General features: G+C 36.8%; 1 protein-coding gene across 1 annotated transcript; it reads right to left on the bottom strand.

Moving 5' to 3' along the window:
• Window positions 1-1,322: 1,322 nt before the first annotated feature.
• Window positions 1,323-22,939, bottom strand: MOK (MOK protein kinase). Its single transcript, XM_075029815.1, has 11 exons — window positions 22,819-22,939; window positions 18,084-18,198; window positions 16,206-16,295; window positions 14,562-14,632; window positions 10,787-10,865; window positions 10,243-10,291; window positions 9,146-9,324; window positions 6,649-6,750; window positions 6,045-6,218; window positions 5,687-5,798; window positions 1,323-4,415 (listed from the first exon to the last, which is right to left on the bottom strand). Exons 1-11 carry the CDS (start codon window positions 22,823-22,825, stop codon window positions 4,335-4,337), a joined length of 1,059 nt encoding a protein of 352 aa, XP_074885916.1. The 5' UTR covers window positions 22,826-22,939; the 3' UTR covers window positions 1,323-4,334.
• Window positions 22,940-23,445: the final 506 nt, after the last annotated feature.

The raw sequence follows: 23,445 nt of genomic DNA, 5'->3' as shown, positions 1-23,445 counted from the left end.
TGGGGAAAATACTGAAACAGCAGGGTTATTGTTCAGAAGTTTTGTTTTATTAACATAGTGGGTTTAACTGTTAAAATACAGATAAACCTCATCATTAAAAATTAGTGTAGTTATCTGACTGTAGACTTCTTTTATATAAGCACTTCATATGGTCTGAGTCAAAATCAAACAGTTGAGAAAATGTGTAATAACTTTAAAAGACTTTTTTCCTTCAGCTGGAAAAATACAAAACCAGTATGGAAAGGACCGTAGTATACAACATCAGGGTAATAATAGCAGCTACTTGCATATACGTTTGCAGAGTACAGCCCTGCTGCAAATCATACTTCAACAGCATACAAAGAATGTATGTGCTTTTTCTTTTTTCAGCCTCTTCTTTACTATTAGGCAATCATCTAAAAGCTTGAACTGCCCATCCCACCCTTCATTCCATATGGGAAAAAAATTATTTTAGAAAGAAAAAGGATACTAATTACTTACCTGGAAGGAACTTGAGTTCTACTATAGATACAGCTCTTAATAAATAACTTTCTCCTACTGTGTTAAAAAAAAATTTAAAAGTGAGTGGAACACAGATGATCTCAATATGGAATTTTAGCTGGAAGAATGAGGGCAGAAACAATACTTGCCAGTTTGTAGTATAAAGTCGAGCGTATTTTAACTATAAAGCAGGTGGGAAAACTCAAGTGTGCCTACTAATCCAACAGCCAGAGAAGTGTAAGTTATCTCCAGAGGTATAATGGCAAAGAACTTGTTATGAAATAAATACCTGTGAAGCACTGTATGTGCTAAACTGTGTAAGATCCACCTGAAAGCGTAAAATAAATGAAGAAAACATTCCAATGTAGTCCTTCACTTCAAATTTCCAATTTTCATAGCAAAAACAATCTGCTGAATGTGAAATTGCCTTTTTCATTATAACAGCCTGTGACAGCCCCAGATACAGAGTATGTGAGAGAGAATTGCTGGTAGCATACAAGATATTACTCTGATAGCCTTTTCTCTCCAAGTAAAAACTTACCAAAAATTCTGACTTCACCTTTTTAAAAAAAACCCAACCACTTTCCTGGTGTATGAATAATTACCTACCTGGTATATTAATTACAGAAGCAAACAATTTTGCAGTAACACTTTTGAAAATAGTAAAGTATCTTGTGCATACATGATCTGAGGGAATTTTTTTTTTCCTTTTTAGTTGAAATGTTGAAATACTTAAACTTCAGCATCTGTGTTTTGAGGTTTCCAGAAAAAATTATGGGAAGCTACCAATACAATTAACATTATCTCCATCAGGAACATTCTCTTGATAATACAAGCCTTGGTCTACTGTAGAATGCTAGGTAGGAGAGCTCTGAGTATGAATGATCAGTCAAATATGGGTAGGAGAATTTATCCTTTTTTTTTTTTTTAAATCTTGTAAGACAGTAACTGTGGAGAGCAATATCCCTCATATACAATAAAAGTTACCTATTTTTAGACCATCATTTTTACTGCTGGACACCATGCTCAACTCCAAATATATTAGCACCAAGCAATTCACCATCTTCCTCTCTGGAAAAAACACTGGATAAGCTCATAGTACCTTTTGCTCAGAGTTCCAAAGGCAAGAAGTCAGAGGTTACTGTTACACTGTGTTGCCTATAGAACTGCAGTCCTTAATTCCATTTCCTAAGCTTAGCATCACACCTTTCTTTGTGTGGTTTATGTTAGGTTCTATGCTAGGTTCATATACATTTATTTTATATATATTTACATATATGTACACCTGTGCTAGGTATTCATACAAATACTGGATTGCCTTATTGTTGAAGTTCTCTATCTGTTTGATCAGTATGAGCTGCTAACATAAAAGCATGATGAAGAGGGGAGATGAATAACTGTAACAGAGCGGTAAAACTCAGCCAGTCACTATGTCTTTATGTAGCCCCCACTGCACTTTGAGATACCATGGTCAGGAGCATATTTTCTGCTTAGGACTGGAGGAAAGACAGCATCCATCCTGTATGAGTTTCAATAAAATGAGAAAAAGCAGTTAGCTATACCGTTATGTTCTGCTGTTTAAAATTCTCCCTTTATTATGATGTTCTCACTCTACTGGTGTAGAACACTTCCTCCACTAAAACTCTGCTTATGTGTTTGTTCAATCCTAGTAAGAGAAATCTGCTATTCCTCTGGCATACCTAGGATGAGCAGCAGCAATACAGGCTTCCCTGCAGAGCCTTGTTCATGGGCTATAGCCTTATTTTACAAGAATTGTTGCCAGGGCTGGGATGTTTCTCCATTCTCGCTATTGAGATTCTGAAAGTTTGCTACAAAGAAATGGAATAAAACGAGCAAAGGTACTGTAGGGCTGTATGATGCAGGCACAAGACAGGACAACTTGGATAGTCGCATTTGTATCAATATAAAAAAATTACTCCCACAGTATGCACTGCAAACATTTAGCCTGCTATTTTTGCATTTTAAAAAATCTGCTAGTGAATGTCATGTTGATCCTCAGTACAGTATGTGAAAATAATACCTTCTTCAAAAGGTAAATATAAGATAGACAGGTGCTTTTAAGCAGTAGATCTCAAAAGGATTCATAAAGAACTTGAGTCTCATGAGCTTCCCCACATAGAAAAGCTACAACATGGAATTTGGGCATGCTCAAAGTTACCCAGAAGCTGAATGGCAGAACAAGGAATAGGATCTAATGCAGGCACAACAGAATCCTAAAAGTGTTGAGATGCCAGTTCTTAAAAAAACCACTAACAAATCAAAAAACCCCACAACAAAAAAGCCACCTACTGGAAAACCTCTTAACTGAGTGAGAACAATTGTTATTTTCACAAATGCACAGCCTAATAAAAACTCAGATGGAGAGCTGAGAGCATAATGGACATAGCTTTTATTCTAGATGAGTAGTATTTTTATAAAATTTTCATGTGAATTTAACTGCATTGTTTGAGCTGCATCTTAACTGATTAGAATAAAGAGTTTGTCTGGATTTAGAGCATCAATCTCAAATTGATGCTTAATTGTTGGCTTAGTAACTTTAACGTGGTCTGCTACCCAGTGCGTTTTTTCATAATGCCTCATGGGCAGCAGTGACTTGTAATACAACATGGCCCTTGCCTGCCTTCTAATGGCTTCATTTTCACTTTTTTGTTGCACAGAAACTTTTGAACAGCAGCAGCAGTCCCAGAGGTATTTGGTTACTGGAAAAAAAGCTGATCACTTCCCAATTATGAGCAGAGTAACTTTTAGAACTATTAAAAAGACAAAAAAGTTATTTGCAAAACCTGTCTTGCATGCATACTTGGTACACAGGAGATTTTTAAACCCCCAGCTAAGTATGACTTGCACAAACTAATTTGTTTTTTAAATAGCAAAACTGTTTTGTAACACATCACCAAATTTAAGTATTGCAAATTATTATTGCATATTTTTAGGAGATCTCGGGAATTTTAAAATCAGTGGTATCAAAGTGCAATAACTACTCTTTCCAAATAAGATAAAAATGCTGCCTCTTAACTTACCTTTTATAGCACTAGGAAACAGTAACATTATATTAAATAGTTACTGATGATCTGTGCCCAAAATTTCTGAAACATGATAAGATACATGCCTTTACTGCTCTTTTAAGCAAGTAGCTACAATATCAGTCAGTGTTAAAACTTTTGATTAATATTAAGATCAACCTTGACTTGAAGAAAACTATGACTAAATTTTATTTGCTTTTGAATCAGATAAAAAGTTGCTTTAGATTATAGTTATATAAAAATACTCAGCAGTTACAGAAACTGCATCAAAATCAGGTATCTCATATGATTGCATAATCTGCACATTCTCAATAAAACTTGAGATTGAACTTATTGAATACAGGAGGTGAATACTTTCCAGAGTTGACTGAAAAATAAAAATATTTTACATGAAAAAAAATTATAAAAAAATTAGCTGTCATTTATAATATAATATGAAAACTCATATTTTGTAGATAACATTCCAGTCTTATATCTGAAGCTCAAAGAATCTTTTCATGTTATTTTTAACCAACCTCCTCCTCCATCAGGTTCTAAAAGGAAAAAATACTTAGAAAGTTCAATACAGAGTGCTCTCTAAGCTCTGCCAGAACAATGTTTTAATTAAATATTGATACCCTTCAGGAACAGAATACCAAAATGGTAGGTAAGCAGCCCTCATAACCTTGTGGGGTTTTCCTACAAATTGCCAGAGAAACACAAAATAAGGCACTGCTGCTCTTGTTAGATATCTAGCAATGGAAGCATGATTGGGTCTCTCTCGCTGCATAGTTGTGCTTTTCCTTACACTCCAAATACTTTACAAGGCGGTCAGTAACCTCCTCCTCTTCGTTCTATAGCAGGTAAGTGGAAATGTTTCGGGGAAGACTTAAGTGCCTTCTGTTTCTCAGACTGTTGAGGAAACAACAGAAGTTTGAAATACGCTCTGTAAAATACATTTTGCTATTACACTTTAATGAGCAAGTTAGAGTCTATACCTCAATATATATTTGATCCAATAAATCTAACAGACAGTATCATAGGGGTTTCACCACTTTCCTTAGGTGCCTGGAAAACTGAATGCAATGCAGGAGTAGGACAAGAAGTAATTGACTTTCTGGCTACTCCAGAAAGATTTAATTTTGGTAATTCTCCACAAGGAGGTCCATGTTGCCGTTTTGGTTTTTTTCTGGAATTTCCTGAGAGAATGCTTTTAAAATAACTAAACAAGATTCAGTTTCTTTCTCAGAACATCTTAAGGAATAAAATTAAAAGAGAAAATCCAAATAATCAGAAAAAAACCTCAGCCATACACTATACACTACTTCAGCTAATCCTTTTTAAAAAATTATTGCCTTGCTTGATGTTTCTTGCAATTTTTCCTGAAGGAACTTCGGACAAAGCGTACATTGATGAACCCCAGAACTAAACTGGTGGAAAAAGTGGCTGCTCATATGGAAGGGGAGTTCATACTTTTAAGGTTAAATGCACAGCAGAAAATAATTTATAATTTTTTTGCTACTGTAATTTGGGTTTTTTTTGAGAAAAACCTGTATTTGAGAGTTTTTCATGTAGTACTAACTTCCATCTCACCTTGCAGATCTAGCAAACCCTTAAGAGTGAATACGCTGAGTATTTTTCACATAGCTTGACTATAAACAAAGTTTTGTTTTGCCAGGATTTTTAATCAGATTTTAATTTTTTTACTTCCAGTGTCAAACACAAGTTTAGGATTTTGCCAGATATCATCTAAATACAGGATAATTAAGTTAAAAAAAAATATTTGCTCAAAATGTAGACTGATGGCCTGAAAAGGCAAAAGCACACTTTCTGTCTGCTACAACTTCATCTGTAAAAGTCTTTAACTCAAAGGCAGACAGCAAAAAGAGGATGATGATATTAAAAAAAAAAAAAAGTGGAACTGACCTTTTAAGTAATAGCAACTATGACAAGAGTCTACTGAAGGGATTATGTGGTATCACAGCTTCTAAACTCTAAGTCATGTGTTTCAGGGCTTTGGGGGGAGGGGGAGACTGCATCAGACCAAATAAAGATCAGTGTTTAGGCAGACTGAATAAAACCAAGTAATCAGCTTAAGTAAAACATTTGTTTCTAGCTAACAAGCTCAGTGCCACAAATTACTTTCTCTAAATGGGCTGACAATTCTTCCACTTAAACATTACCTGTCTTTGACCTTCCTTTGAAATTTGCCACAAATGCAGAGGTACTTGCCCTGATGTATTTCCTAGTAATCTTAATTTTTTGTGCGTGGCCAAAGCTTGTGTATCAGCTGCCCTAAAAAGTTTTGGGAAACAAAACAAAACAAACAAACAAAAAGATAAAAACATCAGTTGTGCTTTAGGTGAAGTTTGGACTCAAGGCAAAGAATTATGTTGACTGAATTACATTCATTATATTGCAAGCTAAGTACTAGCACTGTAAGCAAACTTCATTTCAGTCCACTTTAAATAATAAGCTCACAGTGCTCCCCCCACTTTTTAATTTTAGTCTTCAAGATTGAAGTGATTTGAAGTCACTTGCCAGAGTTCTTGAAAATAAGGGTGCTGTAATGCTTGATGGGCAGCAATTCTCTCATCAGGATCATATTTTATCATTGCATACAGGAGAGAGAAGCCTTTGGGAGACAAATTGTGCACAAGAGGAGGTATTCCTTTTCCTCTTTTAAAAGGGAAATCAAAAGTCGCAATTCTTGACCTGTGTTAAGCAAGTTGAGAACAAACAGTTATTCATGCATATTAAGAAAGAATTACCATTTACTGAAAAAAAAAATTTCTCATCTGGTTTAGGTAATCATTTTTTAGGGACAAGTAAGTAATACTTGGGGAAAAAAAGGAAGTTTTCTTTCCTAACAAGTTATGTCATTGGCCTTAAAGATACTGTGGAAATAAAAGGCCAAATAATATTGATACAGGCTCAGATTTCCACTGCTCTGCCTACAAGGATCACAAATGTGTGACTATCTATCTCTGGGTAGGCATAGAAGACACTGCTCTTTGGTCAGCAGCCATTGCAACAGAATTAGATTTTTGTGGTGGTTCCCTAAGCAGAAATTGCACATGGTTTTACAGTTACATTGTGGATATTTAAAAAAGTGATATTAATGACTATGGGAGTGCATACTTACTGCTTGAACTTCTTGAGAGTTTTGTTAGCAGGAGTGCCTATAATGTCATGGATTTTTGAAATTTGGTCCAGCTCATTAGATCCAGGGAAGAGAGGCTGAAAACTGCAAGGTAAGAGATGGTATTAGCACTAGAGAAGACACAATTAAACTAGTTTAAGTGGCATAGCTGCCACTTAAAAAATTTTCATTTACAAGGAAGATACATTTTAGAATTATTCATTTGTGGACAGTTTAATACCAACCAACAACTGAAGGATAGCATGTGAGCAGCAGACCAATACAATTGCATGTTTGGATGGAAAGGGTAGTTTGGGTTATTAAAAAGAAACCTGTAGTTGCCCTCTCCTCACAGGTTTGGGGTAAAATATATAAAGACAACATCCTTCCTGGTGAAAGGCAATGGATATGGGATTGTTTTCTTCTAGTAAAGTGGCAGATCCCAGAAGACAATGTGTTTTCCTCATTTTAAGACAGCAGAGTCAAGCAGTTCCGCTTGCTGTGTATGTACGTAGAAATATATAAGAAACATTCCATTCCTAACACACAGGTTCTTTGCAAGCAGCAATACTGGAATGATGGTAATTTGAACTGTGTTCCTGAGCTTGATCCTCAGTTAATGTAAGAATAGAGTCCTTGAAAACATTGTTATCACAATAGAGCAATCTGACTTAACAAGTTAGGTCCACTAACATTTGTTTCTTGCACATGTTGCTTTTTTCCATATTAGCAGAACATTTCCTTGGGCTTATAACGTAAGAAACACTTCAGTAGCACCACATGATTCTTGAAAGCAAAATACTCAGCCCTCTTTGTTGATGGGGGAAACTTCTTTTAACTGAATGCAGATTCAATCAAACAGCTGGCTGCACGCTTCTCTGAACGTCTTCATAAAGCTTTGAGCAGAGGAAGGAAAGAAAAGAGATCTGATTCATGTTGTGCAGCTTTATCAAGACAAGCAGTTGGGAGTAGCTTTTGTGTGAACTACAAAACTGTGCTGCCTCTAAATGTAAAACTGTAACATAGTGAAGAACAACTGTGCAATCCACAAAAAAATGTAATCCAGGAACCATGCTTATAAGGAACAGAAGGAGGGAGACCAAGATTTGAAAGGTAAGCATGGCTGAGTAAAAGACTAAAAATTCTTAGACAGTGTGATGTAAGCATAAAGGCTTACGCAAACGCTCAACAGCAAAACCTGCAAGATGCACTTAAAAAGAAAAACCCCTGTCCATAACTTCCTTTAGCTTGGCAAGCCTGTATCTTTTTTTCATTCTGTAATTTCCAATAAACATCCCTCATTTCTCTCTGAACACATCTATCAGGTCTCTGAAAATGTGCAGTGGTTGCAAAGAATGAAATTCATTACATTAAGCTAAAATTACGAGGAAATATCTTTAAGGTTTTTTGCCTTAAGAAAACTTAAGTTTGCAGCATGTAATTTTCTTGCCAAACTTCAAAGCCCACCTGATTCAAACTGAAATGGAAAACCACAGCATTTTTAAAGCTTTTGGTCCAAATTACTTTGCAAAAGAACTGCCACATTTGGGATTTTTCTGTTAACAGTTTTCTGACCGAAGTAGAACTGTTTCTACAAGTTAGCAGGCAAAGCATAAGGGTTGTCATTTAATGTGATGGTGATGGCAGCAGCTGTACTTGCCATGTGGAGGAGGAGGAAAGTAGCAAAGAAAATGTTATCACTCCTGGTTGCATATCAGAGACAGCAGTGTGGGAGGAGAATAAAGAAGAACTGCTGCCGTTGCTAGGGCACAAAGATATTGGAGATATACTCATGGTGGTTATTTTTCCTTTTTTTCTTGAAGACCAGTGACAATTTTTTTTAGTTATAGTTTCAGTGTCATTGAAAAGCTTGAAGGACTTTAATCCAGGTTTTCCTGAACTCTTCCTTCATCAGAATCCAACTTCAAAATATTCCAGGACATAAGGTCCCGGCACAAGGGTCTTAAACACACTATATTGTAAATCAAAGTAGTAAATCAGAGGGAGTGTCTTCTCTAATCTCCTCTGGTTTTGCAGAATAATAAGTTAAAAAAGAGGGAAAAATTTTACCATCAGGTGCATTAACAAGATTGAGGATAGTTAGCGATGCTTATGAGAGGAAATGAGCCATACTCTATTCAGAGATAAAGCAGAGAAAATACATTTTTACCAAATCGAATATGAAGCCAACGGGGGAAAAAACCCCAACCAAACAACAAAACAACCAACTGTTCAAAAATGTTATTTTCCTTGTAAATAATTTTTTGTTGGTACTATGTTCTCTTGAACATCCCACTGCTTTATTACTAACTTGCCATAGGGTGAAGAGAGTGCCAGACAAAACAGGATTACTGCCTCATGACCCCTGCAGACTAATCACAGAAGAAGCTTCCACAAAACCATGGAAACAAAGATCATATTACCCATACTATGTGCTCCTTACTTGAGTTATTTACCTTTGATTTTCTTTATTAATAATAACCAAAATCCTCCACTGTACCTTGTAATTTCATAGAAAACACAGCCAGCACTCCACATATCAATTTTGTAACTATAGTAGCCATTTGTAAGTAAGCATTCAGGTGCTCGATACCAGCGTGTGGAGATATATTCTGTATGTGGCTGCTTAGAATAGATACTCCTACAAGATCCAAAATCTCCTAACTTCAGGGTATTCTTCTGCAAAAATAAAGTATTTTGACAAATTAGAAATGCTGAAATATTCAAGCAAAGATTTTCCTTAAATGTGTGAAGTAGTCATCATAAAGAAATCACAGATTACTTTAAGAATAAACTTCCAGAAATCCCAGGGGTAGTATTATAACAGTAAAACTGCATTTAAATAGCAAGTAGCTCCAGGCTTGAGGATATCTGTGTCCCTTAATATGTTCGAATACAGTTCTGTACATCATTAAAAGAAAGACCTAAGAGTTAACTGAAAAGCATATGGACTATTACTGAATGGAAGACTGCGAAATAGGACATCCGGATTAAGTTATTTTCTTAGAGTTCTTGTGTTTAGCATTGATGTAATAGGTGGCTTTGGCTTCTCTTTGTAAGAGCTTCTCCTGTACAATTCTAAGATTTAAAAGAAAAATTTATCTCCAGAAAATAAAATTTCATAAACTGAATTTTGAAATCCTTGCTTTTCAGACATTAGCAAAGTAACATTCTGAAACTGTCAGGAGAACAGATTTCAGTGAATAAATCTTCTGAAAGCTAATACCTTCTGCTCTCTTTTGTATGGATAACTTCCACTAAACGTAGGAATTGAATGTAGCAAGTGTGAGCTGCAGAACGGAACCCTATCGCTTGTTTCTAGGTTAACACAGAAAGGAAAATATATAATAGAGGATAAAGAACAGGTTTTTAGGTTGGAGTGAACACATGCAGGCTGTAGTGCATCTGATTAAGTTCACATTTTAGCCAATAACAAACTTTCTTGTTCATCAGGAATATGGTATTAGAGGTAACTGTCTATATATTTTTTTAAAAACTGTAGTTTTATTCATGAAGAAACATTACCTTCTCAGAGTAAAGAGAAAAATACTGGTACACTTCACTTTCAGTTAAATAGTCTCACATAAAATTAATTACCTTTATTAATATGTTTTCTGGTTTCACATCTCTGTGAAATATCCCATTTCTGTACCAATATAAACACCAGAGAGAAGAGTTCAGTAAAAAGATAAACATTATCAGTGCTTCCAATTATTTGTAGAAAAATACTTAAAGAAACTAACACTTTCTTCAAACTTATCAACAGCATAGTAAAAAACCTGAATTTTGCCACCATGTTGAGACAACAGCTATAGGTATGGGAATGGGGAAATGGCAAGTCCAGGAAGGGGAGGCCAGGCTTTCTGCTTTTGCTCTCACCAGGGTTACTACAGGATTGCAAGGGCCACCCCCTCCCAGGAGGGCTCCCTGCAGCAGGTACTACAGCTCCTTTGGGGTGCTGGCAGCAGCCTGGGCTGCCTGCTTGCTGCCTTCCAGGGCTCTGCTATAGGCAAAGATGCACCTTTTTCCCCCCTGCAGCAGCCTGCTGCCCCAGACAATTGTATGTCTCTGCTTAGAGATGACCCTGAAATAAATGTATGATACATTTTCTGTAAAGCTGTTGCTGAACCAGGTCTCTTACCTATGTATGTAATCAAGAGATTTGCATAACTGGTACATGTAGTTCTTAATTTTTTTTTCAGGTAAGGGCTTTCTCCTTCCTAGAATTAAATTTCAAGTTGTACAAGTCCTTTTTAGCAAACCACAGAATACAAAAAAATTACTCTTCAGCTTCCTATAGTGCATTGATATTACCTTTTTCAATTATACAATTCTTGTCATTTATAGCTAGCTTTGTAATCCATTTTCCACTCAATTTCAGACATAATTTAGATTTCAGTATGCACCAGAATAGCTCAGCTAACAACTGTCAATTTAACAGTCTGTAATCTGCCTTAGCTTTTACTGCATGTTTTCCTTGCAGTATTTGTTTCCCTCAGTTCTAACAGAACTGCAGTATTTCACTAGACATCTAATTTCCTCTCTAAACAAAGTAACTGTCCTTAAGGTTCAAGATTCATATCAATCACCTCCAATTACTGCAATACTTAAATGACCGTGATTCACATTTGACTTGCCAATTAAAGGTTAGCCTATGTAGTTTAGCTTGCTATTGCTGTTGCACAATAATGACAGTTATAAAATTTATCTGTTTTTCAGAGCCACTCAAGTAACTACTCAGCTTTTTTCTTTTATAGGCTCCAAAGGTCTTTTAATCTTGCTGTAATGCCTTTATGTAACGCTGCAATGTCATCAACGGAGGCAGAAATGATCACATTTTTGAAAAACAAAGCAGGTACTGATCTGCCTGATGACAGTAGTATGAGTAATTGGCTGGGGAGGAGGAGGGAGATTATCAGGACACTAACTCATTGAGGCTGCAAGTCCTAGCAGCCGGCAGGACTTGTGTTCCTAACTGATTACAGCACTCCTCCAGTCAGCCACATAATCCACTGAGCAGGATTAGATAACAAAGTACTTGAAACAGAGTACCATTTACATCAGGAATTGTAGTATTATTACCCCAGTAGAGATAAATGGTGTTTTCAACATCAAGATTTTTGACATTTATAGTGGAAAAGACTTTATAAAAATGCAGTTATTCAAACCAACTCACATTATTATTAGTATTTAAAAAATCAGGCCTTCACAAAAAAAAAGTCCTGCTCAATTGTTTTTTCATTACAGGTCACTAGTAAAATCTGGAGCAGATGCTCTGCTACTTCCAGATTTATCATTAGAGAAACCTTAGTTGGAAGTAATGATGAAGCGAATTGTAAGGTGGTGGCATTTGAGGCTATAATTGTTTTTGCTTGAGGCATCTTCCCACCTCTCTCGGAGCCATATTTTTTTCATCACTTTAAATGACCAAACTGTTCTTGATTAAACAAAAGGCAAGACTGTTTTTCAGTTATTAAATGACTTGTGATACCACTATAAATTAATAGCAAGAGTATTATGACTTTGTGTAAAGACAAATAGCCTTGTCTTGACACAAATCTGTCAGTTTAAGGAAAAAAACAAAAGGATCAACTTTCCACATTAGTAGCATTACAGTGAACTGTTCTAATTACAGAAGTGTTTCCATACACCTTGTTAAATTAGAAATTCATTTTCAGTCAACGCCTGCTTCAAGTTTTTCTTCATTACAAAATTTCATACAACCCATGCTCGCCTCTAAATTTTTCTAACTTAAAGCTTTTTTAAGTTGTTCTGCACCTGTATTAATCTTAATTTTGCAAGATTCATAGTCAAAAAATGACAAGCATTTGCATTTCTATATGCTGCAGAAATTTACAAAAGACTACAAATCATCTGAAATGGAACTACTTTTGTACACTCTGAAAACTGTTTTGTGACAGAGCATTGCTAGTGAACACAATTTAGTTGTTCTACAAATTAGTAACGCACTCCTTCAAATCACAGCACTGAAAATTCAAAAGGAGCTCCTTCTATGTGCCATTGTTATCTAGATATCCTCAGTCAATAAGTGTTCTGGCTCAGAACTAAGATTAATTTTCCAGTTTAACTACGTACTTGGAATTATTGCTATATTTATTGTTTGAAATGACTGCCACGTTACATTTCTTGACTTTGCAATAAGCCAATAGGAAATTGTGGTGTTGACATGTCTACTTTGAAACTCCAAAATTAATTTCTGAAGAATGCAAAGCACTTGACCCAAATGAAATACTTTAATACTTCAAAATATCAAAATACTTTTAAAAAAATTATTATAATCTCCATAGGAATCTGTGGTTCATGTTCCCATTTTATTCTATGATTTGACAAGCTCCACCCCATGTATCACCGCCCTGTACAAGGTGAAAAAAAGACATTGTATCATGGGAAACACAGTCCAGATACAAAATCCATACCATAAAGAAGAACCAGCAATTTATAGAAGTTCAGGTAGACCCAGATTAATGTTTAGATAACCCCTAACTGCAGCATTTCAGATTACAATTGAACACAGATATCATTTTGAACTGATTCACCATGCCATAAAAAAGGAGGCTTTTAAAACTAAGTGGCAGGAAAACAATCTTCTTATGGAAAACTTGAATTTGCTAAAAACTATATTTTAAAATAAATAAATAAATAAACACCATAGCAGAACATACTGAAACTACTAGACTAATTTCCACCTGTATATAATGCTTAATATAGCAGGCTTTTTCACACAAAAAGAATGAGAGAAACACTGAGAAATGTAACCAAATGAAAGCAAATACTCTGAGGTAAAAAAAAAGGCAGTTAAAGAACATGCCTAAACATTCTGATTTTTCATAACTGAAGTACAGTATCTTTCCTGGAAGACGATGCAGGATTGTTTTTAACGCACTGGACTAACTTACTATCCAATGAGGACTCCTTCATATATGCTATTACTCTAAATTTACAACTTCACAAATTTATCCTGGAAAAATGAAATGTCTTATTTAAACCAGCAAATATTCACACCTGCTTCAGTGATCAGCAAACAACTGTATTTTAACCTCAAATTCGTATCTAGGTCAGGAAGAGGGTTACTTCTTTTGTTAGAAATCTGAATACTCAGTGTCACTAACGTAATGTTTTGGAGCAAGTCTTTTATCTCTTCTATTACACTGAATGACAGTTGCATGCTCAGTTATTGAGCAGTTAAATGAATCTCCCAACTGTTAAGACATTACAAATTTTTAATTAGTCAGAAAAAAATCCTCTTTTAATATTGAATTGTAAGTGCGTGCCCCTTCATCTCCTCTATCCAACTCTTTTGGTGTTTATATGAGATCTAGTTTTAAATCAGCTCTTGTTTTAAACTTTTTTGTAGGAACTCTTCCTTAAGCTTTACGGTCTCCCATCTGCTTCAACGAACAGCTCCAGGATTTTTAAATATAGGAGGTTTCAGGGAACAATGTTATTTTATAGAGAAAACTTGGTAAAAGGCATTTTTACTAGATATAAAAACTGAAAATCATTATTCATTGATTCAGTAGTTTTCATGGGAATAATTTTCTTGTTACATCACTACAGTCCTGACCTAACAAAGAACCTATTTAAGTTGCACTTTTTGTTACATAAAGCAATTATTTTGTGTTTTGCAGTCAAGGTTGTTTCCCTGTTTTCATGTCAAGTTTGACTGTAGAAATAGATGGCCATTGACCTGACTTATTAGAAACCTGCATGCATCCATGCCTTTAACAAGCGGATGTATTGCACTGGAAAGAAATAAAGAGTAACTTAGTACAGCACAAAATTTCCCTATGAATTATTTAATATGTAACAGTGAACAACCAAGTAAAAAATAATTAATTCCACTTTGTGATCTATACAAGAAGGGTTTGTGTGTTTCTTAAGCATATGCTACATACCTTTTATCAGCTCATAAATATTCATGTCCATAAGTTCACATATCAGTGAAAGGGACCCAGCTTTTTTATCACTGGAGAAACAAGTAAGGAGACTTTAAGCTAGAAATGTTGATCTGTACACAGTGTAGAAAAAAGTATTCAGTTTAACCAGTATTAAAATGGACATTTTCATTTTTAATCGATACTTTCTCATAGAAATATTTCAACTTAGGGTCTGAGGTATCATAGCTTTAGTTTATACTATCCAAAGTGTCCGTTACAAAAGTTAAGTGATTTACACCATGAAGTCATTTGAAGGCATGTTTTTTGGGCATATGACACTGTTCAGTATCAAGAAATTTCCAGTAAATTAACTGATACAATCTAACAATAAAAGATAGGAAAGCCATTACGCCATATATGAAAATACTTTCTAGTTAGGTCCCCAGTAGGGTTCTATTGTATGGAAACTGGTATCTGACTGGAATCTGTGTTTTACTGACCACAGGAGTTTTAAGTATTATCACGATATGATAATACATCTGACATTTTATTTTCCATTTCACTGCACTGCAGAGGCAGATGTCTTCAGGTCTTCAGTTTTTCTTGTAAGATAATTGCATTAAAGTACATCCCCTGTGCAATGTTCCATTAACCCAGACAGCAAAAGGTTGAGGGTACAATCTGCAATTCAGTTTGCAGACAGACTGTGAAAGAGCTAGGCGAGCTGGCTGGCCATCTGGATTACACTTCGTTAACAACACGGCAGCTGAAGCTGAGAATTCCAGAAAGCTAAGCTGCTGACACAATTACCAGCTTTCCATATATTTGTAGAAAACGGGCCTGTCAATAACAGTATAGTACCAGAGCCTTGAGCAGAAGAGTAAAACAGCCTGAAGAGCAAGAAAAAATTATTTTAGAGCAGTCAACAAGTTTTGTGTCAAGTATTTGATATATATCTGCTGTTACATAGTGAGGAAGTGTAATGCACAGTAATGGAGTAAATGCTGTCATAAAACCTGATCTCTTTGTGAGACAGAACATGTGCCCAGAAGACACTTAGGTGCCTAATGAGGCTAAGGAACCCAGCTTCATCACTGATTGATCTCTTTCCAAATTCATAGCTCAGCTGCTGCCTAATTCAGAAGTTTAAACTTCTATTACTTGCAAAGGGATGTCTGTAAAGTTGCCTACAAAATGATACTGCCAAATAGTTTGCTTGGATCCCTAGTTCAAACTGACAAGTCAAACCAAGATCCTTGAACTACCAGAGCCTATTCCACACAGCTCCGAGTGTGCCTTACCAAAATACTGTTTCCAGTAGACATGATGTTGTGCAGTTAAAGCACTCACTGGATATGGGACATGGGTTGAAATCACCAGCAAGTTATTACATATTATGATACAAAGTTTAGGCATGCTTAAAATATATCTAGTCTGTAATTTCAATACTGCTGCAAAAGAGCCAGAAAAAGTGAGAGCTACATTAGATTTTCTTAACCAAAAAGGCATGAAGACTTCAGAATTTGAAAAATCTGTTTTTTTCTTTCTGTTGGAATAAAAAGCTGGTTAAGTGCCTATAGGTTGCCTCTAGACCCAAAAGTTACTGAATATTGTTCAAATAAAGGAATAAAAAAAATAAAGAAATGAATGCACCATACTTACAAAACAACTTCATGTAACACAAGGATATTAGGATGTGGACTCAGCCTCCTTAGTGCTTGTATTTCTCTCAGATTATTCACTTGTTCCATACTAAAGTTGAATTAAAAAGAAAAGAGGAAGACTGACTTGCAATCAGGGACTGGATTATAATTGTCTTTCTTCTCTGCCATAAGACTGTCAGAATCTACTGCACTTCAGCCTGTAATTGAACTTTCAAACACAGGACCTGATAAATTGTTTGCCTGCTTTGTTTCTTCAATAGAGCAAATCAGTAATCAGGAGAATGGCTTTATTCCTTCTTGCAGTCTGGAGTATCTGGACTTACCTAAACAAGGTAAGTAGTAATGAATTGTGCTCCAGACATCAGTTACCATGCCAAGGAGCTATCTGGGAGGAATTTTGTGTTGCATAATAGTATCTATGATACTGTTTATTCTGCGCTGATGTAACATACGTTCCAACTATTGCTCAGCATGATGCTGAAAGTGACAATCTAGCCTTGCCAAATTTAACATTTGAAATTAAGTTTTGATGCTAACCTCTTATATGAAAAATAGACACTGTTCAACTATTGTTTAATTATTATGTTGCCTTCCTAGACTTTAATAAACAACAAAACTACATGCTACAGAAACTCTGGGGAGGAAGCAGGAAACAAAGAGCTTTGCACACTAGGTAATGGATCAGAGCAGGACACATGCCTTCTCACACTCAGACTTAAAGCTAAAAGCCAAAACAATATTTTCCAATGTGAAACTTGTATGGGTAGGTTCTGTTTAAAACACTGTTATCTGTTGCTAAAAGAGTTCTTTTAATCAAAAGAATTTGTCAGTCAATTTATCAAGGGGTTAAAGTCCTAAAAGATGTTTTAAACATGCTACATGAAAAATAGTCTGCTTGTTGTGCCCTATTGTTATGCCCTACCACTGAATTGTATACCATCTGCTGTTGATATAGATAAGCAGTTAATTTAAATACTCTTTTGATCATAAATTGAACAATTTTGTCAGTTGTAGGTAACGTATAAATGGACCAACAGAACTCTAACAATACAAGAGAGAATCAGAAGCCACATTACTTGCAGATATGAGTGTTTTTTTTTAAACTTACAGCCTTTGAAGCTGAGTTACATTGTGAAATCTCACCCAAGAGCAAAATGTCCCATTTTACTTTGTATGTACAAATGTGTCACTCCCGCTGATTTCACTAGGAACTTAATATTTTTAACTGAGAATACAAAGTCAGTGACCCAAAAGGCATTGTTTGGCAGACATATATTGGGAGGAGAATGTCAATTCTATGTCTACTTCCACACAGCCCTCTCCTCTATTTTCCTAACTGATAGAAAGCACCTGTTTTATGATCATATAGCATCTTGCTGATGGATGTAATTAAACATAAATGCAAATATGAAGTAGAACTAATGCTATACATAGACTAAGGATAAATACAGTGTTTTAAACTTGCATTAAAACAGCATTCAAAGTAAGACTGAAAAAAGTATTGTCCAGGGGGAGGACTGACACTTTTCCTCCTCCTATTACTATTTACAGCAAAAAGAAAAACAGCACAAGTATATTCAGTGCATTCAGAAAGGCAGAAATCAACTATTTAGTCCTCATTCTTCTCATTTCACCCTCAACCCAGTGGCTGGGCAGCATTTAGTACAGTGGATGACATCAATTAGAGTACTCAAGGAAATAACCCAAATGCCAAATGGGAAGGCCCTGCATAATCAGCAACAGAGCTCCGTTTCTGCACTGCATGCAAACCTTTTTAATACATGTGTATTCAAAAAACTTCACTTAGTCTTAATTTCACATTTCCCTACTGAATTTAAATAAGATTTTCTGTAGTACTATGATTAATTATGCATACCTTTCAAAATGTTGCTTCATGTGTTTACATGCATAGTACTTTCCATCCCTAAGACTCAGTGTCTTCAGAACATCAGAAAATGTTCCCTCTCCTATCTTACCAACTGGTTGATATTCTAAAAACAAAAATAAACTGTTTCAGTATGTTTAAAATAGAAATTGTTATGAACACTGCATATCAATCCATACTCAATTTGTTAAATTCTAATGGAAATACTTTAAATAAAAGGGTTTTTTTGTTAACACAAAAGTTATTTGAGAGAAAATATAATGAATAACAGCAACTAAAGTTTTGCTGCCCATATTACAGAAATCTGTATTCCTGAAAGTAAAATACAGTAATTCTATCTTAGACAATAACTACCTCCTTGATCAGAGACATGATGCCTCTGCACACAGCACATCATACGTTTTCTCTGCTGCAGCACACTAGCAACTCATACCTGAACTTATTCTTTGCTTCTTTCATACCCCCCTGCCTTATTTACATTGTACTGAAAACATAAAATTATCTTGAAAAGCAAATGTATCTTGTCATTGTTCCAACATGGGGGTTTTTGTTGTTTGGGTGCTTTTGGGTTTTTGTTTGTTTGTTTGTTTTGGGTTGGGTGTTTTTTGTTTGTTTTTTGGTTTAACTTTTTTTTTTTTTTTTTTTTTTTTTAAGCAAAGCAGTTGCTGCTTTTCAAGCTTTATTCCCATATTAAATTCAGATATGAGTTTTGCACTAGGCCAAAAATAATGCTTGGCTTTGATAATGAAGTGCACCAAACACAAGCAAGTGACAAATCAGTCAATTTTAGTTCTGCAGAACTTCAAGAGATGAACCAGATCACATAAGGGTTATGAAGAAAGCTTTATTCACATTAATTTCTGAGTCTTCTCCTAATTTCCTTCAGAACTGACATTTCTTTTCTTTCCTCCTTTATTCTCCTTCATCTTTGTGATTAACTGTTCCTTACCAATCCCTTCACCCACTTTGTCCTCCTGTTTCCCTTTATTTTTAGCACCTACAGATTCTGTCCTTGATAATTCACCCAGTGATTTCATCTGAGCAAAACCAAATCTGGTTAGCTTTATGCTGCTGTTACTTTTGACATAGTCTTATTATTGAAGAAAGCTCCAAACCCAGTCATTTTGAGGGAGGCTGAGCAGGAAACCTCTTTTATCATGTTCAACCTTTTAATAGGAGTCAGAATAACTGTAGGAGTCTTAAGCTACGTTGATAGCAGTAAATTCAATGAAGTGTAGTTGTCTGTATTAGTTACTGTGACAACAGTCCCTGGCATGGATTTGGCCTGTGACAACCTGCACTCTCCTAGGCACCTTCCCAACCTGATGTGAGGACTCCTTCTAAGGTCATTTCTCAAGCAGTTTCTGTCCTACTGCCTTGTTTTGGAAGATAAGAGAATTTACTAGCATAGATGTGGGCCATTTCATGCCAGCTGCTCTTTGTGTCCAAGAAGATTTCCAGATATGTTTAATTTACAAGTATAAATACAGCCTCACAGTGAAGAAAGCCTGCCAAGAAATTTTGCAGAGGGAAAAGTTACGGAGGCAGGGACATTCTAACGCTGTCTTCCAACTAGCAATCAATTTGTATTGTTTTCATCTCTTTTCTCCACCCCAACTGTCACACTTACTCCTGTGGGGGAAAAAAAAAAAAAGGTCTTTCCTTTCCTTGTGATCCAAATGCTTATATTTTAATTAGTAGAAACCTTCCCCTTGCAAATTCCTCTTTCTCCAATACAGTAGCAGCACTTCTGTGAGAACTGTCAGTTGCTCTTCTCATTTTTATCACGTGCTGCTTATGTTTTCTGATCATTATCCATCATGTGGGATCATAAACTAACTAATTAGGCTATCTAAATTTGAAAAATAGGAAAAAGCAGAGTAATTTAAAATCAATGACACCATCTAATGCACTCTATACACAAAATTCACATATAGAACTATTTTAAAAGCAGAAACAGAATTTGAAAATCATTATGGGTAAAGGAGGTAATCTCTAACAGAGACTCCAACATAGGGAAGAGACTATGAGACTGTTTAATTCATGTGGCTGTTATTTGATAACTGGTCAATTAGTCCTTTAAGCAAGGTGATCCCTAGCCTTTGGCATTCACTAAGCAACAGGACTGAACAAGTAACATGCTTTGTCAGCAGAAATCACACTTGCACCGTGCTCTCTACCTCTCACCTTAAGTTTTAATTTTGTAACTATCTAAATAGCTATATATAAGATGGTGAAAATTCAGAATACTTAAATCCCACTCTTACAGAATTCCAAAGAAAAAGCGTCAATGGATTTTTTTAGTAGCAACTGATACTCACCAATCAGTCAGGTACACACTGGCTATGTTGTATGTTCATATAACGTCAGAGCCAGCCCTTGTGGCGAAAAATACCCGAGGCAGATAGATAAAAAAAAAAAAAAAAAAAAAGCTATTTGTTGACCTACTCCTTGATTCTAATAAATGGCAATCCCACATTTTTTCTTTTCTTAAATGTAAGTAATTGATTCTCTGGCATAAAAAAATTTTCAAATCATATGATCTGAAAGTAGGATCTTAATATCTATGGTATACAAACCAAAGTACTTTGGCAGAGAAACACAGGGAAAGCATTATTGTACAAATTTATTGAAAATATTTTTAGATATATAAGGAAGTCAGATAGTATATGTTTATATAATTTGGTTTTGCTATATTTTCTTCTGTACATGTGTTTTGCTCCTACAACAGAAGTCCAGGTAACAGTGGAGGGCTCAGAATAATTTGATTTTTTTTTTAATTTTAAACTGAAGAGTTCTAATAGTATGAGAAGAGTTAATTCTTTACACACTTTAAAACATTTTTACAGCACTAAAGATTTTCTTCATGTAAGTGTGTAAGGTTTGTTATTTTAATTTTTTTACAATAGAGTACTATATATAAAATAAAAACCCCACACATAACAAAAAACTGAGGCTTTAACCTTGCACTTGAGAGAGAGCTATCCAGTGAAAAGAATGACAGCAAAGACCCGAATAATTTCAATTGATTGAATAAAGCACAGATTCAGGAATGAAAATTGCATTATTTGAAATGTCTCTTTGATGCGCAAAATTAACGTGTAAACTCTCAACAAAACAGGTCACTGAAGATGAGAGCGCATTTCTCCTAGGGAGAAAATTAGAATGATCATGTGACAAGTTAGTTATCGTTTAATGAGAAGCTGAAAGGAACTCGGACATTGTAAGAATAATAAACATTTATATAGACTTCAAATGTACTAACAATTTAATACAAATATTGAATTTGCGTCCACAAGCCAAGATTTCTGGAGATTCTTAAAAATCCGCTTCAGCACCACATAACTGATCCTTTCAAAGTGACCAGGTTGCAAAAAAAACTCCACCAAAACAGTGGACTTCAAACACACATTGAAAGAGAACAGTCAGGTCAAAGCGTGTCAATTTTAGGCTATGAAACTTACTACAGCTACAAAACAAAACTAAGTACCAGTTAGTTTACCTGAATTTGTGGTACTCAAAGATGAAGAATGACAGAAATGTTAAAAATTTTATCACCATTTCAAGACCGAAAGCTTTGAGGATGAAATTCAATAAACAGTGTTTTAATTACACTTGCATATAACATTAAGAAAGACCTAATTACCAGTTAACAATTCTTTCATGGCATCTATAACAAGCTAGATATTGCCTAACCTCTTCCTTCCTTTCCCTGTTTCAGCACACACAGATGTTCAGGCTTAGAATGGTTAGCAGAAAGGCAGATAAAGGTTAGGATGAATAAGTTGTAGCAATCTGAACTAGTCTAACACCAAAAAAGTGGCCATGAAAATGGCAGAGAGGTAATCATTCAACAGAAGGGCCATTTAATGTGCAAGAGGCTACAGGACCCAGGAAACTAAGAACAATGTAAATTAAAATTATGGGCAAGTGATGGAATTCAAAGACTACACCCATATTACTGTAACTAGAGAGCACAGAAAATCAACCATCATTTGGAATTAAAGAATCCATTGCAAAATGACAGAAAAGATAGCACTACAATAGCCAAACCAGTGTATTATAAAAATCTAAAGCAGATATTTTGTTGTGAAGGTGCTGAGATACTGAGGAAGAAAAAACCACGACATTTAAATATGACATTGATGCATGTGGGAAGAGAGAAATAACCAAAAAACACCAAAGAAAGCAACAAGAAGTTCAGCTGCAGCCACAGTCACAAGGCCATGGTACATAATTATTGCATTCGGATAACTGCCAAACGTGTAGGATGTGACACGGGATGATTTGAAGAAGGATGCTAAGTAATGGAAAGAAAGGCTTGCAGAACAAATAATGAGAAAACCTAGCAATTTCTGAGAAGGTACTTAGAGATACTGGAAGACAGACAGGCTACTGCTTCACTGGAGTGGGAGAAAGACTTATTAGCAGCACCCTGTTGAAGAGGAGGACTGGCATGCAGAGAGAGACCAGCGTTGACATGTGCGGTCTACGCACGGAGGTCTAGGAGCTGGCAGCGGGCTACTGTGACGGCGGTTTCCAAGGACTAAAAAAGCACCTACGACCACCTCAGCCCGGGTGCTCCCCGCGCGGCCCGGGAACCCGGTCCCCGCTGATCGCAGGCCTCCTCAGAGGCGCCGGGGCCCACGCAACCCCTCAGGAAGGGCCCCCTGCCCGCGGCCCCCGCACCGAGCAGGGCCCTCTGCTTTCCCCCACACCCCCTTACTGTTCATCCTGCGCTCGCCTGCAGGTCTCGGGGTGAGCGAGAGAGCGACCGGGCGCCCTCCCGACCGCCGAACACCTCCCGGCCGCCAGGCCCTCAGCGCGCCATGTTGTATTCCCGTCACCCCGGCAACCGCGCAGGCTCCGGCTCCCCGCCCCCGCCGGAGCCGCGCAGGCGCAGTGCAGCCGCCCGGCCGGCGGGGAGGGAGGTGACGCAGGCGCAGCGGGCACGGCGCGGGTCCTCCGTTCGCCAAGAGCGCTGCGCATGCGCTGTTGTCAGAGCGGCGGCGGGCGTCTGTCAGCCGGTGGGGCCCGGCCCGGCCCTACCCTGCCGCTGCTCGCTGAGGCGCCGGGCGAGCGCCGGCGTCCCTTTCGGCCACGGAGCGTGTGGCGGTGGCCCTTCGGTTCCGCACCTCCGCCCGTGTCTTGGTTTGCGGGGAGCGGTTCTTCTCCCCGCGCTCCCCGGGCCTGTCTTCCCTGGGACCGTGGCGTTGAGCCTTACGTTGGTAAGGGGTTAACGCGTGCAGCCCTGGCTCCACATCGGCGAGCGCTCCGTCAGTCCAGTGGCGGCATCGGTGGCCCTGGCTTGCGGCAGTCACTTGCAGGCTGACGGCTGGTGCGGGAGCTCGGT

Source organism: Buteo buteo, chromosome 6 (genome assembly GCF_964188355.1).
Source record: "Buteo buteo chromosome 6, bButBut1.hap1.1, whole genome shotgun sequence".
Classification (NCBI taxonomy): domain Eukaryota; kingdom Metazoa; phylum Chordata; class Aves; order Accipitriformes; family Accipitridae; genus Buteo; species Buteo buteo.
The sequence above is the reverse complement of the archived record's forward strand: the minus strand, read 5'-3'. Positions and strand labels throughout refer to the sequence as shown.